Source organism: Halichoeres trimaculatus, unplaced genomic scaffold (assembly GCF_033239565.1).
Source record: "Halichoeres trimaculatus isolate MK-OKI-2021-1 unplaced genomic scaffold, fHalTri1.1 fHalTri1_scaffold_13, whole genome shotgun sequence".
Lineage (NCBI taxonomy): Eukaryota > Metazoa > Chordata > Actinopteri > Labriformes > Labridae > Halichoeres > Halichoeres trimaculatus.
This window is the reverse complement of record NW_027437191.1, coordinates 17985469-18003322: the sequence shown is the minus strand read 5'-3', so window position 1 is coordinate 18003322 and position 17854 is coordinate 17985469. Positions and strand designations below refer to the sequence as shown.

General features: G+C 41.0%; 2 protein-coding genes across 3 annotated transcripts in view; one reads left to right on the top strand and one right to left on the bottom strand.

Annotated features, from left to right (window-relative positions):
• extl3 (exostosin-like glycosyltransferase 3) overlaps positions 1-3685 on the top strand; it is a 44477-nt gene extending 40792 nt beyond the window's left edge. Inside the window, exon 6 of the mRNA XM_074685191.1 lies at positions 581-3685. Coding sequence (XP_074541292.1) covers positions 581-790 — 210 coding nt within the window. The 3' untranslated portion in view covers positions 791-3685. The remainder of the gene's footprint in view (positions 1-580) is intronic.
• Positions 3686-4667: 982 nt separating this feature from the next.
• The window catches only part of syt14b (synaptotagmin XIVb), a 19361-nt gene continuing 6174 nt past the window's right edge, over positions 4668-17854 (bottom strand). Inside the window, exons 1-7 of one of the 2 annotated variants that reach the window (XM_074685373.1) lie at positions 12181-15904; positions 11810-11956; positions 10475-10734; positions 9397-9834; positions 8009-8189; positions 7604-7660; positions 4668-6737 (exon numbers count right to left, since the gene is read on the bottom strand). In XM_074685373.1, the coding sequence (XP_074541474.1) occupies positions 6421-6737; positions 7604-7660; positions 8009-8189; positions 9397-9834; positions 10475-10734; positions 11810-11956; positions 12181-13066 (2286 nt within the window). In that variant the 5' untranslated portion in view covers positions 13067-15904 and the 3' untranslated portion in view covers positions 4668-6420. Of the gene's footprint in view, positions 6738-7603; positions 7661-8008; positions 8190-9396; positions 9835-10474; positions 10735-11809; positions 11957-12180; positions 15905-15933; positions 16081-17854 lie in introns of those variants that run through there. The other variant, XM_074685374.1, reaches the window with a different exon arrangement.

Here is a 17854-nt window from a genome sequence, read left to right as displayed (position 1 = left end):
GCACCAATCGATCGATGCCGATTTCCCCAATTTTGGATGATCAGTGATCAGCCTATCCTTGTGTATGAAACTGATCTTATATACCTCCGGGAAAGTTTGACAGCCAGCCATTGTTGCTTTTTGCTCTGAGACCTAAAGCTCAGGACACTCTATTGGTTGTTTAAGTTAAAACATAAAGATTTTATTGTTTCTCATATTGTTCAATGGCTTTCAATAAAATAAGATTGGAACATTGAAGGTATATGCTGTTGGTTATAAAAAATAAAAAATAAAAATCGGTATTGGCAGGTCAGGCTTTTTAAAGATTGGTGATTGGCCAGAAAATTGCAATCAGTGCACCTCTGGTTACTTTGTATCAAGGTTTAAAATATGGGGCAGCATAATACCCCCTCTTTAATTAAAACAAGATTTCTCTAAATGTGGAGATACTCCTCAATAAATGAGCAGGTTTAAGCTTTGTTATATGTTGTGTGATAAACTGTTTTATCAAGCAACACTTCCCTATGCATTAATGACATTATGATGCTGTATATTGCAAAGTAAACAACACATCTACAGACGAGCTTTCTCTCTTTCTCAGGTGACGTCACGTTGGACTTTCCGCTGTCCTGGCTGCCCTCAGGCCCTCTCACATGATGACTCACACTTCCACGAACGCCACAAGTGCATCAACTTCTTTGTCAAGGTGTATGGCTACATGCCGCTGCTGTACACGCAGTTCCGTGTGGACTCTGTGCTTTTTAAGACTCGTCTACCCCACGACAAGACCAAGTGCTTCAAGTTCATCTAGCATCATGCTGAGCAGCTCAGCAAAGAGCCCAAAGCAGAGCAGAGTGAAGGACCTGAGTTATTTAAAAGAACAGCAGCACCCATGGCGAGCGGTGGTGATGAAGATGGATGGCTGGGCTGTCAGGTTAAAAGCACAGGAGGGAAGTTTTTAGGTTGAGATTTTGCCTTTGGGGAAAAAAAAGACAGGTTATCTCAAAAAGCTGTTGGCTTGTGGTCTAATACACAACTCTTCTGAAAATTTAAAGAGTGGAAGCTGAAAGGAACCACTGCCAACAAAACAAGCCTTTTCAGTGGATGTCACTCCTCCCTTTTCATGTTCTTCAATCATGCTCTTCATCAACCACTACAGATGTCATTTGCACCTCTTGATGTCCTGCTGAGGAAAGAGGACGCTTGTACACAGTGTACAGAAAAGACTCAATGAACTCTACCTGACAAAGGAGATATCAGTTACTGACTCACTGACAGACTGATGTAAGGCTGCGTTCAAGGCTGCCTGTTGACAGGTTCAGTGAGAGAGCTAAAGTGGCAAAGGCACATGGCTGCCACTGTGCTTTTTTTTTGTTTGTTTTTTGCTTTGTTTTGTTTTTTTTTATTTTACAGTTTCAAACTGTACTTCTTGTACTTGACAGAAGCACTGATGGTCAGAAGTATTTTATTGAACTGTTTCTTTTTTTAATAATGTTCAATGTGTATAAATCTCTTTTTCCAGACTCTCTGCCTATGGGAGATCAGAAGCAGACTTCATAGTCTGAGGAACACACAGGACCTCAACCCAAACATTTTCAGTAGTTTTTAGTGTTCAAGAAGGAATTCACTTCAGCGGTCACCATAATGCCTCGAATTTATCATGAAAACCAGCCACCGTTCTGTCATCTAATTATGCTTGCAGGATCTGCACTCATTGACGAGTGTTAAAACTGGCAGTTTTTTAATGCGACGGGATGCTAACTTATCTTTGTACAAAAAAACTGATCTGATATTGAAGTAGTTACATTTACGTGTAAAAAGTATTAAGCAATTAAAGGTTACAATGTCCCTTAATCAAATGCGGCAATGTGAAGCTGCCAAAATCAACAGGAAGTAGTTCTGGATGTCTGATTAATGTTGTGATTATAAAGAAAAATCAAGTTTAATGTGCTTCTAGAATTATGGTTGAACAAAAAAGTTATCTTTAAAGGGAAAAGTTTGACATTTTGGGGAGTGCTCTTATCTGCTGATGAGGACAAAACATCATAACCTATCAAATAAACAGTTAAAGCCTGATGTCAATTAGTTTAGCTTGGTCTTGCTGAGCTTAGCTTATTTTAGAATTAAGATCAGGGAGAAATAATTCATCCAGGCTCTGACCAAAGGTTACCAAATCTGTCTACCAGCAAATCAATCTAACACATCAACATAATGTAGGCCAAGTGCTAGAGTTAGTCAGCTAAAAAAATAACGCTAAAGAGTTTTGCTGCTCAGCTTAGCTAAGCTTTGTTAACTAGCTGCAGGTTGTAATGGTTATAGATTTCAGAGCACAAACAGTCTCCGAGCAAATAAGCACACAGCCCAGTGTTTTGAACTCCTCCCTTTAACACATTGCCAGCTCTGGCTTTGCAATACAAGCGTTACATACTGTATGCCCTGCCACGTTCATTTTAAACTTCTGTGTAAAACCTTCCAAGCTAAGATTGAAACGTCACTTTACAACGTCGCCATGTTGGTTTCACTTTGTGGTTTTGTTTTGTTTTGTTTCTTTTTTTTTTTTTTAAACTGTTGCTCAATGAATGTTTTCTTTGCCAAATAGGTACGACTTCTGCTGCTTTACACTTTAATTTGCAGAGTGCAAAGTGTGAATGAATGCTCAAGGGGAGCCGTCTGGTACACCATTATCCAATCTGCTTGGTACTTTACCCAGATTCAAAACATCATGTATTATAAATCCAAAGTCTTTTTTTGTCCTTGTCAGACTGAATCTGTAAACTGAATTCAAAAGATTAAACCGTAAAAATCCCTTTTAAAAAGAAATTAGGTGCGAAACGTGAGGATGCTTTTATGAATCAAAAGTTAACGGTTCCTGTATATTTATTGAATATAATATCAAAAAAAGTTTTTTTAAACTGGTGATGACATCATTAATAAAATGACAAGACGCTGAAGATTATTACTCTAATGATTTGTAAGAGGTCCCAGGTTGGTTTAGCTGTTGGCTCATTTAATTGCCAAGGAAAAGTAGCCTGTGCTTTAGAATGCATGAGGAGGGGAACTCAGCTGAACAAAGAACGGTAAATTTACCGTCTTGGACAAAGATCAGATTTTTAAAAACTGACCAACTGCAAAAGTCAGTGGTCAACAGTCAGGTCTTTTTAAAGCCCAATCTTTACCAGTTCTCTACCAGTGGGCGTTGCTGTTACACACCATAATGTACAGAGGATGGTTCGCTTTGATTCACTACACTGGTCTTAAACTCCAGTACTTTAACGAAGCTGAATTGGCACTTTTGTTGCTCCAGACATGAAAAACTGGCCTGACTTCAAACCCAATCATCACATCTAAACACTTTATTGGACCCCCAGGGACCTTATAATTACCTGACTGGCTCTGAAACAGTCCTCAGGTGTAGACAGGGTCGGCTGTAACTTTTTGAAGCTCTAACCTCCCATTTCTCCAGTCCTGGGTTTCCCCCCTTCAAGGCTCTGTTGCACAGCTGGTTTTCCATGGCCCTGAGCTGGATACATTTCCCTAGAAGGCTGCTGTCAGTCACTCTTTTCAGGTGTAAGGAGATGAGAAAGTATGTGCCCCTGGGTCTGGGTGAGACTCCAGCCACTTGGAAGTGCTCCCTGCACTGTACTGGACTGATGACAGGATGATACATACCGTTGAGGGCAAGAAAAATGGAAATAAAAAAAACTCTCCACATTGTTAAAATATTGTCGATTTTCCTTTCTCTTTTCTCTGTTTTAACAGAACACAACCTGAATCGATCTGACTAATACTTTGGGTAAAAAATAACAGTCATTACTGCATTTAGAAATATTGCAAAGACTTGTTTTATAGAAGTTTTAGCAGTCATCTCATTAAGCTTGCTGTAAGGAAAGAAAAATCTACCACACCCATCTGTACAGCAAATGTATGGAAGCTCATTTCTAGTAGAAGTAGAAAAAAAAGTAAGACAAAACAATAAGATGGTAACTTATGTAATTGTAAAAAACTTATTCACAATAATAATAATAAGATACTAAATGTTGTGAATGAGATACTAATGCTAAGGCATAATGCAGAGATACTTGGTCATAATAGTGAGATATATTGTCATAGTTAATAGATACTCATAAAAATGACGCACTTATTCGCCACAATATGAGATAATACGCCATTATGAGATGCAAAGTCATAATTATGATACACTAGCTCATTTTTATACTGTCTCATAAAAAAGAAACGCAAAACGCCAAGTTTTTGTAATAATAATGATAATAATTATAGTCAATATTAATATTATGTCAACTGGCGGCAATGGGCTTGCATACCATCGGAACATCATAGCTAGCCTTGTAAGCTATCTTCGCAGGTAGAAGTTTGCTTAGCACTTCGACTCAAAGCGTGTAACTGTGGGTGTAACTGTGTCCTTAAAATAAGTTGGAATAAGATACCGACTATAATTTTATGTTAAGCCTCATGAAATGCTTAAAACCGGTAGTTACATTAAAAAAAAAAAAACTTAGTTAAACGTCCTTTTTAGCGACTAACGTCATATCGAGTCGGACCTGACTATTTCTTGGAAACGACAAGTTAAATACACGTATTTAGAATGAAACCGTAGCAGAAAAATGATAAATTGCATTGGGTACTGGAAAAAAAAAAGTTAAAAATTAAATATGTACACTGCTAAGCCTTTAGTTTACTTGCGTTAGATTGTTTTATCTGCATTTTTGTGTTGCATCTATGCTACTAAACTAGCTTTTTTTTGGTCATTTCCGTTCCATTGTCGGCGAAAGGATTTGCTTACAAAAAAAAAAAGAGAGAAAAAAATAAAAGTAAATATTTTTTTAAAATGTTGTAACCGCTAGTTTGGGGGCTTTCAATAGTTATATTGTAGGTAATATGATAGTAATCAGTTACTATTCTCAGGCAAGAATTGTTGACACCTGTGCATTTACCTTAAAATGAGTCAAATTTGACCTCGTATAATAGAACTTGACCCAGCAGAAGTACTGGAGAGGAGGCGTGTGACTGCAGCATCTCAAACCCAAATCTTCACTCTGTTCAGGTGTTACATCAGTGGAACAAGGGGAAAGAAAGTATCCCCTGCAGTGTTCAGCTTCAGCCAACAGACAGAGGAGTGTCTCATAGTGTTTAAAACATGGGTGTTGCAGTGTAGTCTTCACTAGTCTCCTGGGAAGACTTCTGACTCACACTTTACTTTTCACATTTAATAATGGTTGAAGACTGGCGTTGTTCCAAATAATGACAGCACGGCTAGAAGACGTCTCACAGCTCCAGACATTTTTTTTGCAATTCATTTTAGCCTTTATTTCATAATACACCTCCCATTCACTGGTAATGAGAAAATATGATTTACCCTTTTACCTGTAAATTTATTTTTGCCACTCCAATCTTCTTCACAGCGAACACAGCTGAGGCTGTTACTGACAAAAACGTCCAGGTTTTTTGGACTGTGCAGGCTGTTGCATATTCCTCCTCAGCGGGAAGCACCGTGTTTCTACATGAATGAACATGGCTGAGTTGTTAGAAGGCTGAATGGTGAAAGAGGCTCAATCTGTATTATGCAAGGAAAAGGAAGCTGCTCTTTGATACCAGTGGCATGCAGAGCTGTGTCCAATTCAAGACAGGATTTCATTCCTCTCGTAGTGACATCAAATGCATAGTGTACCAAAATATGCAAGACTTGAATAACAATAAAAAAGCTGTCTTTGTGTAACACATTTCCAAGTGAGACACATAAAACTGAAAACTATTTGATCATTCCAAAACAAAACAAGAGGACACAAATGAATAGATCTTGCATAATGTTGTGTGCGTGTAAACAAACTGTACAAAGCGTAGCTTGTAAGCATAGCTGCAGCATGTTTTAGGCCCTTTGTAACAGTCTTTTCGTTGCCTCCTCCTTCGTCAATGGCTGTGACTGATAGAGAAATGTCTGGTATGCTGGTGGTAGCTGAAGTCCAGAGAAGCCCAGAAAAAACAGGGAGGAGTCTGCTGGTCCCGGACCGTGCTCTTTGGTCCAAGATTCAGAGACAGAAGACATTTCAAAGAGTCTCTAAATTGTCCTGTAAACGGTAAGTGTAACATGCAGATTTTGCTTTAGGCAGATTTACTGGAAGACAAATAGTTTCCCTCTGATCTCAGCTCAGTGATTATAGTTTCGTCAGTCTTCATTTGACTGTCAATAAAAAGGCTGACGCTGGAGCTCACACCTCCAATAAAATCAGTCAGAGAAAAGTGGCAGATTAAAGGGTAGTCACACAGTTTCTGGCAGTGAAGACTGGGTACCCACGCCTGTCCTCACACCTGTCTGCAGCACACAAACACGCACACACACACACTCACATCTGAAAAGGTGCTTCCTGCTCCCCTAAATCTCTGCCTCTGCTGGGAATGTAAGTTCAGTTTCCACCACTTTCACTTCTATGTGTCAGTCAGTGTGTGCCAGTGGCAGACCTGCTGTCCCTCTGCCTCCTTCATCTCTGTCCAGTGGGCTTGCTGCTCCTCGCTGGTGCTGTTGAGGCCCAGGGAGACCCAGCCCACTCTCTCCCTGGGCCTCATGCTGCTCCGGCGGCAAAATACTGTCACCACCAGCGACACTTCAGACAGCTGGAAAAGAGCCACCTGGAACACAAACGTCTCCTTGTAGGTGGGGTTAGGGTGTCCTCTGCTCACAGCTGTCTTACACTTGGACATCTCCTTTCCCTTTGAGTCCAGCATGGTGAGCTTCACATAGGTGTCTGAAAGGAGGAGTGGAAGAGTGGTCAGACAGTGACACCATGTGGTGGAATCTTGGTACTGCAAGACATACCAGGACGTTTCTGTCATCATACTGTTACCAAAACACAATTTAAACTAAAAACTATGACTGTGAAAACTCATTGCATAGCAGTAAACCAGATCCAGACAGACACATAAAGACTTTCTCCAAGAGATCAGATCACTCAAAAGACATCTCGAGCAATTACTCTCATTATCATAACTGCCGATTTATTTCACATGCTATATTTGACATTCAATTTAATTTTTGTTGCATGTGGTATCATAAGAGGTAGGTGTCTTAGTTGCTACAGATCCTGAATGAGATGGAAAAGCTCATCTTAGTTCAAACAGCAGTCACCAATAAGAACATATCTATGCTCGAAAAAATGGATTTGGGCACAAATAAAGTCACCCATCACAGAAAATAACTGAATTACAGGACAGAGTCCCAAATACAAAAAAATGTCAAGATATAGTTAACCTTGATCATTATTGATTTACCAACAAATAGAATCATTATATGAACTAAATCACAGATCATATCAAATCATGGTTGTGAGGCCATAATATAGAGAGCTCCCCCTGGGGACCAAATAACATGTACAATTGTTTCTTTTTTGAGGGGTTTGATTCTGAAACAGAGGATATGACATCATGTTTTACAGCTTTGTTGACGAACATGCGCTCCTGCAGCGTTATCTACCTGATAAGCAGTGCAGAGGAAAATAGGTGCGAGATAACATGACAGAAACTTTCAAAAGAGTCATCAAACAACAAACAATGACCTACTGGTGACAACACCGGGCTCAACTATGTTAACCTTCACAACTTGCTGCCGACTTACCTCTCATGATATAAAGCTGTCCCCCTACAAAGTGTTTCACACAACAGAACAGACCATCTTTGGCACATGGTGCACAAGATTGGAAAAAGAGAGGAAAGAAAGAGAGGAAACAGTCAGGTTTAACAGATTAAAGACAGAATAAAACACACCAGGCAGTAATTTTTTTGTTTAGCAGTTATTGCTTCAACTTTCTGACTTGAAGCATTTGGTTTATCAGAAAGTTCTTTTAACATAATGGTGCACAATACTGCCAAGAATTGTTCCCATTTGTTTTGCAATGGCAACTGCCTTGTATGTTAGCATGCTTCAGGAAAGAGACAGTGTAAGGTAAATCTACAGTATCCCTGAGCACCTCAGTCCAAACAAAGAACCCCAGCGGTTAGAAGTGGAAGCTCGTGTACGTACTGACGGGTTTATCCGTGGCTGTGGATTTGAAGTGGCTTCCCTGGATGACCTCGGCAGATAACTGTCCTGTTGCAGAGTTGTAAATGAGACCAAGGAGGATCTCTGGCAATGAGGAGTCCTCTGTGGAGCGGTAGGACACAGCTCCTGTACTGCGAGACACACTCACCATGGAGCCACAACCCTGGCAAGAAGAGACAAACATGACGTTACACGCCTCAGGAAGAGTTTGCAGTGTGTATTAAATCTGTTGTTAATCTCATCAGAGCATTCAAAGGAAGTTTGGCCTAACATCCTGGAGAAACAGGACATCAAATTAGCTGGAGAACTTCGCCAAAATAGCAGATTAGCTACAGGGATGGGTGCCAGCCGGAGCACCGCTTTGTTTGAACAAACATCTCTCCATTATTATCCAGAGACATAAATTTCTGTTAATCGATTTTTTAACAGTTTTTATGCTCCACAGAAGATTAACCCATCAGAATTTGATCCTGTAGCATTACTGTGAAAATTGTGTTCCCTTTAGGTCCACTTATTGATTATCCTCCAAAAGTTGTATCTAAAACACAATCAAAGTTGTCCTTTTTTGTTCCACTCTGGGGTATACATTACAAGAGTCTCCAAATACATTTATCTGCAGCTGGATTGTACTTTTGTGTTAATTAGAGAATATTTGCACTTTAAATTCAAGTCTGTTAACATCATCCTTTTAGCACAGTCACAGCATGTTAGCAAAAAACGTCATTGAGTTCAGCTGTTTGGTAGGCCTCACTTAGCTAGATTTAAGCTATCCAAAGATTAGTAATGTGACAGGCTACTCTTATTGACATCTATGTTTTGTTTTGTTTTTTATATAGGCAATAGATAAAGAAGCAGCTACTTCTAATTACTCATTATTGGTCAATCTTTAAACAACAACAACAAAAAATGGTTTAATTTATGCCACTAAATCCTTAGAAATTTCTTAACTCTCATATATTACACTGCCAGTTGTGTGGATGACAAAGATTTTTAAAAAGTATTACAATAAGGCAATGAACTGTATGGCAGAGGTTAAAGCTAAAATGAGACGAGCTTGAGGAACCTGCACCAGTACCCTATACATATGATCCAGAGTCTGACCCTGAACAAGAGCAGGTAACTGTTCATTACATCCTACATGAGCAAATCAATTTTGCCTTGTTTAAGCTTTATTTTTTCCCCTATAAATCAGGCAAAGTAAGTGTGTTTTCCATTATGTGAAAACATGACTTTTTCGGCTGAAGCCTTGGACTTATTTGCAGTTACAGGAAACAATGCCACAATTGATTTTTCTCTTTGTTAAACCAAAACCCAATTGAGTTATACGAAACTGTGCACAGTGTAAAATATAAATCACAAAACGCTCTCACTGTAAGTTCAGAGCCTGGCTCCAGGGTGACAGGAAGAGCGATTTTGCCCTGCAGGTTGAGCTTAGTCAGGTAGAACACCTTCTCCCCCAGGACCTTCTCTTTTTTCATCCTTCTGATGCTGTATAGGCGGAATCGAACTGCGTAGTCCCCGAGCGCCTCCTGTTCCACCCTGGAAAACTTGAACGTTTCAGTGAAAACAGGACACGGGCCCTTCTGCACGCCGGTTTTGGCCCGCTGCTTCTTTGTGGGCAGCAGGACCAGGTGGACTTGCCACGCTATGTTACCCGTCTGTTTGAGTTCAGGTATGTCTGTTGCTGCTGTGACAGTGACGGCCAACCACTGCTCGCTGGAGTCATACTCAAACGCAACATCCAGTGTACCGTATTTCCCGAGGACCTCGGGCTCATAGGCAGTAGGGAGCTGAGGACCAGAGCCATCCTGAACCAAGAAAGAGAATCAGAGGAGAAGAGATTAAACTGGGGACTTTTGCAAGTTTTAACTGGTCGAATGCTCTGTTTTTTACAGTGTGTAAATGTTTTAGAGTCGTATCTGCGCAGGTTAAACTGTTTCCCCCTTTGACATGTCAAACCACTTTGTAACCCCCGTCCCCTGATGCCCAGGGACCTGTTACTGGAACTGACACTGTAATACAAGAAACATCTCGACAGTGAACAAGCTACTTCTTTACAGTAGTGGTCTCACATAAACACCTAATGTATAGTTAATAGAGATGGCTTTGCATACAGTGGTTGAGTTTCACCACAGAGAAGGAGGAACTTTCGGACTGCATTAATCTTCTCCCCAAGCACAAAGCACTACCCCTTATCTCTTGACATGAACTCTATGTATCTGAGTAATGACACCTACCAGGTGGCCATGGTTCTGAACATTAAAAGTAGCCATAAATAAAAGATCAGTTTCATTATTCATGTTTTTTTGGCTGGTGTAGGTCTTATAGAAAAATCAGTGGTAGTTGAAGTTTGTTTCATAACCAGCTGAGCTCTCCTCTCTGGGGCTTCTGGTTTGTTTTGCTGCTTGAGGACCTTGAAGGTGGAACGTCCTCTATCTCTGCCCTCACCTCTAGTCCCAGCACAGCAGTGCTGTCACTGGGTATGTCCTCCTCGCCTTTATTGAGGTAGCTCTCAGAATCCTGGTCCACACTGGCCTCACTGGAGCCGCGAGGGCTGTCGCAGTGCTGCGGGGACGAACTCCTCCTGACCCCTCGCTCTGGGCGGGACCGAGAGGACATGCGCATGGCCAAGCGGTCGTCCTGATAGGGAGGAGGCTTGTGCTCATTGAGGGAAGACTCCTTTTTTATTCTCTGAATGCTGTTGGTTGCTGGAGTCAGGCAGAGATATAGAAGAAGTAACGTGATAAGAAAGACTTTCACAACCACAGGTGAGCCTACCAGTGTTACAATATTCTAAAAACTTGATAAGTATTGTCATCCTCTCTCAGTTTTAGGAGAAATATGAGAATTCAAGTCACTATTAAGTGAAGTCTTTGTATGATTTATTAACCGGTAGGTTTTTATGTAAGCCCCCTCCTCGCTGCGCACTTGCAGACATAAGGAGGGAGAGATAAACGACTGTGCAAAGTCTTTGGAGATAAATGTGCATAGATAAGATCTAGATTTGCAGGTTTTACCTGAAAAAGGTTAATCTGACCTCATTTTCGTTTCCATACAGAAGTCTTCTACAGTTTGAAAGTTTCCCCTATTCTGAATCTCGAAGCACTGCACCCTTCACTTCTCTTTTTATTTAATAGTAGTTAGAAAAGAGCTTTCAGGTGTGGTCTCTTGTTGCAGAGGATTTGCTTTATGCATCCCCCAACTCTCAACTTCCCAAGTTTCCTGTCTCTTTTTTTTTTTTGTTTTGCTTGAGCTTCTAGATGGCTGTTACTATGTATCATCAGAGCACTCAGTAAGTTTTATTTTATTCTGTTGTGCTTTTTTCTTTTGATGCTGACAGTCAGTGCACACAGAGGTGTTCAGAAAGCTGTTCTGTTTCTCTTGTTTCAGGATTTTGGTGCCATCTGCTACTTCTTCTCTTTCGTTGTCTTTGTCTCTGTTGTTGTCTCTCTCTTTTTCTTTTAATTTCTGGATTTTTTAACAAGAGACAGCCTGTTTGTTTCAGTGCATGGACTTAAAGTCTCTTCCCTTTCCTCTTGGTATGCTTGTTTGTTAAGTGAATTTTGCAACAGAGAACAAACAAACCTGAAAGAAAATCACTCAGAAGTTATTAAGACTAACTTTTTTGGTGTGTTTACAAGGTCAAAAAATGTGGTTGTTAATTTGCAAAAAGTAACTTTCAATCCTCATCAGTAAATCTTGTATGTTTGGTGACCTTTATGTGCTGCGTTGTTATCTCTTTTAGCTCTAACAACATAAATGCGTGTTCATGTTCACACTCACCGCGTTCACTTGAGGCCTCACTGCTGTAGCCGGCCTGCTCGGCGGACTGTTTACGTTTATTGCTCCACGCAGACGCTGTTGAGTTCTGTTGGATCGTCTCCTCAGGCTCAGGCTCCTTCTCCTCCTCGCTGTCTGATAAAACTCCCTCTGTGAACAACACATGGAAACTCTGAGTGCAACATTTCATTCAACACACAAACATATTTGTAAGAATAGCACAGACTCTGATGCCTTAAAAACGGGCACACAAGACTTTGGAAAGATGAATTTAATGATAAGAAAACAGGTTGTTATGAATATTTGAGGAGTTTGCAGAAAAGAGAAGAAGAAGTAGAGATCCAGGTGATGGAGCAGAGGCAGCACACTCTAACCTTTTTTCCCTTTCTTTTTCTTCTTTTTGCCTTTCTTTCCTTTCTCCTTTACTTCTCCCTCAGAGCTGTCCTGTGATTTCTTGGAGCCCTTCTTTGCTCCTTTACTTTTCTTCTTGTCAGACTTTTTCTTTTTCTCTGTAGTGGAGGGTTTGGAAAGTTCAGCCTCCTCCTCATCATCTCCCTCTCTTTCAAGACTGCCCTCCTCTTTTTCTTCCTCTCCTTCCTCTTTTAGCTTGTTCTCTTGTTCTCTAGGAGGTTCACTGCACTCATCTCCTTCTCGCTGAGGAGTCGACAGAGTCTGGTTGTCATTTTCCTTTCTGTTCTGTCCAGTGGCCTCCCCTTGCTCATTTTGGCATTCCTCTTTGTTTTTCTGCAACATGGCCTCTTTCTGCAGCTGCTTCTCCCTCCGTTCTTTCCTCCTCTGCTCTCTCTTCTCCTGCAGCTCCCTCTCCTCTTTCTTCCTCTTCTCCTCTTCTTCCAGCTCAGCTTCTGTCTTTTTGACTCTCCAGCATCCGTCCCTCCATTCCCACTCCAGCTGGCTGGCCGTGTACTCTGCCTCTGTGCTATCACTGGCCTGGTTGCTCTTTGAGGCTGAGTTGCTGATTTCTGAGTCTCTGGAAATTGGCCATATACTTTTACTGCTTCCTTTGCTTTCCTGTGCCACTGACGCCTGCCCCGCCCCCTGGCTGCTGCTGTTCTCTCCATCCTCCTCTTCTTGCACCTTGTTGATGATGGTGCTAACTTGCTCTGTCAGTTGGTCACTAACAGCGTATGTAGCATCACTGACAGCAGTGGCCAGGTCATCCACATGGCTGGTGACTGAGTCCAGGATGGAGGATATGTTGACAGATGGAAGGTTCTGCTGGAAGCTCTTGAAGAAGGCCATCTCTCAACAGGGACCACGACACCACTAGATTAGCTCATCTGAGGCACTGACATGGACATGTGTTTGTTAGCAGGGTGTAGCGCCAGGGTCACAGTGTGAGCACAGGTCAACACATGCATGTGTACTAAAATGGGGACTGTAAAAATAATCACTCATGTTTTCTTTTTCTCATAACCAGCTGAAACAATGTTAATACAGTACATAAATTGGTTCCACTGTCAGAGCAGAAAAATAAAACAAAAAATAAATTAGGGTTCCTGAAAAATTCAGTGTGGGAAATTAATCTGTTTAGAGAGCCTGGATAAAAATTTAAAAGGTGTGGGACAGATTTTCATAAACTAACAGCCTTGTATAACTCAACAATTTTAAATAAATTGAGGCTAAAGCCAGGTTGAAGCTTGTAATTATCCTCCTGCACTCTAGTTGGCAGTGTGATTTTTTTTTACGCTAGCCACATTGCTATTTTGGGTTCCACTGCAACCTGTGCTTGTTTTTGCACATTAAATCATGGCAACTGGTACCAAATGCAGTTGTTGTAGTTTAAGCTGTTGAATGTTGAGCAGCAGTTGATGTTTCTCCAAATCTTCCAAAGAGAAAAAGAGAGGCAACATCGCTGGCGATGGGATTTACTGGTGATGAAAAACAATACTGTTCATTGCAGGTAACACAGTGTTACCCTGTGGTTCTATCACAGTGCTAATGGTCTTTAAGTGCCATCCTACATACCTCTGCTTCTTCGTTGGTGCAGGGCAACACAGATCTAGCATATGCTATGTGTATACTTTTAGCTATGGCTGGGCTGAATGACAGGTGGGTACACTGGTTTCTTCATGATTTGGATTAAAATGCCTCTTCAAGAATCAATCATTTGTTGTTTAAAATAGGGGACTTCACCAAGACAATTTCCCCGTTTGATACAGTCAGTGTTTTCAACAAAAACTCAACTCTTTCTGTTTTACTTGCTACAATCAAAAGCAGGGCACAGAATGAAAACTTAGAGGTACATTTTTCTAAAGTAGGCTATATATCCAAGACCAATGAAGGGTCAAACATATAAAAGTGGTAGCGGTGGCTCAGTGGTGGAGTTGGTGATCTCTCAATCAGAAGTTAAAGTTATGGTCTACGATTTGGAAGCTTTGTACATCTTAATAACACCGTTAATAGGGCTGTAATGGTCCTATGGTCCAATCTATACAATATAAAGACCAAAAAGAACGAAAAAAATCCATTCAGCATATCCGCTGCAAAGCTGTATACTAGTTGACCAATCCGAACCGTGCATGGCATGCGCGGTTGGGATTGGTCCATGAGTCCATCCAATCCCTGTCTCCCTTGCTTCACACCGTCATGCCCATGGTCCCACCTCGTCCTTCACCACTACCCCTCTCACGTCAGCTAGCTGCTCAGCTACCAAAGCGTCATGGAGCCAGAGAAGACTGAAACCAGGAAGCTGTTACTGTTACCCTCCACTGGGAAGGGAAGAAAACAAATAAGTTTCAAGGAAGAGGCTGAAGCAAGGAAGAATAATGAGCGATACAGGTGCCAACAGAGACTGAATATTGGAGAAATGTATGACCGGTGGAAAAAGCTGCAGAGGGATTTGGGACTGAAGACTGACGCTGAGACAGCTGAGTTTCTGTTGAACAGGTAATGACTTTGTTTACCACAGATTTTAGCATAAGTTAGCCACACATCTTTAGCATTGTAAACTGAGGTGGTGAAGACAAGCCGAGAAAGGTAAAGCCTCGCCCACAGTTGGCACTGCTCTGATCAGCTGGCAGTGGCAATGCCAGACCTGCTTTGCCGGCTAATTCATGGTTTTGATCGCACCGGTCCAATTGAAAAAGCTACCACTGTGTGTTACAAGGAGGATGACTGTCTTGTTTGTTACATTTTCTGCTTCTTCTGGCTTCTTGCTCTGTCGGAGGGGGCGTGTTGTCAGGAGGCGAAGAAGGGCGATACGAGCTGGGGGGCGGGATCTTGGAACACGGAGGGGAGGGGTGAGTGAGGCTGCGTTTTTCGAATGTGTCTCATCAGCCAAACTGGGTTTCAGATCGTAGACCACAGCTTATAGGGCTGTTTCCCTGGTCCACTGTCCACTGTGTTGTCCTTGGGACTCTTGGCCCCAAATTGACCCTGGTGACTGTGCCAGTAGTGTGTGAATGGGATTAGTTTATACTAACCAGATTACACAGCTAGATAGCAGGCTCTGCCATCAGCTTATGAATGGGTGAATGTGACACGTAGTGTAAAAGCACTTTACATGATCCATGCTACCTGTCATGCATCACAGCAGCTTCACCCCTCCAGTCCAGAATCTGACCACCAGATACTGCTTAATGTTCCCATTTCTACACACTGTACCTTTAAGTAAGGACCACAAAAGTATCTTTTTCTAGGGGTCATGGTGAACTTATCCACCACATTTTGATGATGTCATCTCTGAGTACAAGTGAACATTTGTGTCCTACTCAAAGAGTTTCAACCATTTGTTCCTAAAATATCACACACAGACGAGAACTGTGCAGACAGGCGGGCTGCAGCTGGAGGGGAGGCATTAAAACGTTAATTCATTTATGTGCTTGGATAACAGAACTCTGAAAGCAGAAAGAAATCTGAAGCTGTAGCCCATTTTAGTTTTTCCTTAATACAAAAAATATCAGACACAGTGTTCTTTGAGTTACTTCAATTCAGCTTGCCTCTTTGATTTATGGCCTTTAATCTACATAGATCTATGATCACTGAGAATGTCCAAGCCTTTCAGGTTGATCTTTGAGTTGTACATACAGCCAATTCAGAGGCACAAAAAGGTTTCAACGTGTGACAGTGTATGCAGCTGCAGCAATAAGTTGGAGTGTCTGGAGTACCTGGCTGGTTGTTTTTATAGCTGCTGAGGTGCGTCAGATTGTCAGGACTCTCCACTGACAGCTTGTTGCTGAGGTAAAGAAAAAACAGAGCCATCAACGCCATGAAGGCTGCTATGGAAGACAGGACACCCAGCAGCTCTGGAGAGACTGAGGAGAAAAGGATGAAGAAAAGAGAGAAAAGAGAGACACTAAAATTAGGCATAGATATGTGACAAAGTTTCACTCATATTAGGGGTATTTACAAGTTAAAATGTTGATTACAAGCTAAGAAATATGCTCTTAAAGCTGTTAATAACCCCACTTTGATTCCACAAATGATACCAGATGATGATACACATCTCATTCTGAAATTAATCAGTCCAAATGTTGCCTTGTCAGGGGAGCTTAAGCCATTGCTTTTAAAACACCCAGTTTCCACTTCAAAGACAAACCAGATACAATTTACAGCAGTGTATGTAGGCCAACTATACTTCATGTTACCACACAGCTCTGTACTGCTGCTGCTGCTGCTGAGCTATTTTTATGAGAGCCTCAAAGGGGCTGTATCCGACTACAACATAGACTCAGAGAGCTGGGCCTGCACTTAATAAGGTATAACACAGACACACCGCAAGGAAATAACAAGAAAACTGAGAAATTTGAGGAAAAAGAACCACGAGTAGCATTTCTTAAGACCAAATGACCCTGTAGTAAGGGCAGCTTTCCAAATCAATCCGAAGAACTTAACACAGTTAGCAGTAGCAGCAATTTTATCACCACAATTTTGCTGAGAACAGTTTGGCTTGGTTTAAATATTATTTCTGAATCAATGTGTTAGAAAAATAAAACGTTTTTTCCTTGTAAAAGGAGGATTGGAATGATTATTGCCGCAGTACTTCTTGTGAGTCTTTTTACAGCTCCTATGAGCGGAGGAGGTAACTTTGCTGGAGCAGCAGACCCAAGGTGGAAAGACTTCTTTAAACCTAAAGATAGTCGAAGGTACCAGTGATACGGCTTAAATAAGATGCCAGGTATAACTAAGGTAGTAGTAACAAAAACTTGCATTCAAAAACGCACATCTTCAAAGCAAAAATAGCATGTTTACAGACTGTTACAAAAAGATTTAAGTCTGAGTATCTTATTTATCATATCTAGTACTATACATGTTTTTATCCTTAAAACTCAGTAGTTTAGAAAACATATAGATTCCAAGTTTGGCATCAGTAAAGGGAGTACAGCTGACCTGACTGACATTGTAGCTGTTAGAGAGGAGCTAAAAGCTCAGCTCCAGCACTTTGACACCTGCTAGACCAACCAAAGAGAAGAAGAGTCAACATTTACAATATGGTAATAACTAAACTAGGCTTCAAAACTCCACTTCAGAAACAGATAAGTGATGTCATAGAGACTAAATCTATGTATTAAACCAGGGGTGGCCAACCAGTCCAAGACCAAGAGCCACAAAAATTACCGTGATACAACAAAGAGCCACATCCCACACGTGGTCTGACAAATGCACTTCCAATTTTCAAAGTGAGATTTACTGTGTTTGTAAGTGTGTTTAAATGTGTACTTTGTCCCTTCTGTTTTTACTGCAGAAGGGACATAGACATAGTTCCATCGGTCTATCTGTCTATCTATCGTCTGTCTATCTATCTATCTATCTATCTATCTATCTATCTATCTATCTATCTATCTATCTATCTATCTATCTATCTATCTATCTATCTCTGAGCACATGAAGGATTGAGAGGAGAACGTATAGAGAAGAGAAACAGAAACTTAAGTATCAGTCTCATTACCAAAGTATTGATCAATACTGATTCCAACGTTGGCATCAGTTTATTAATATTTGAGACTGATCAGCACACCACTAGTCATAACAATATACATATAAATATTTCTTTATTAATGGTTCAAAGAGCCGCACACTGAAAGTCAA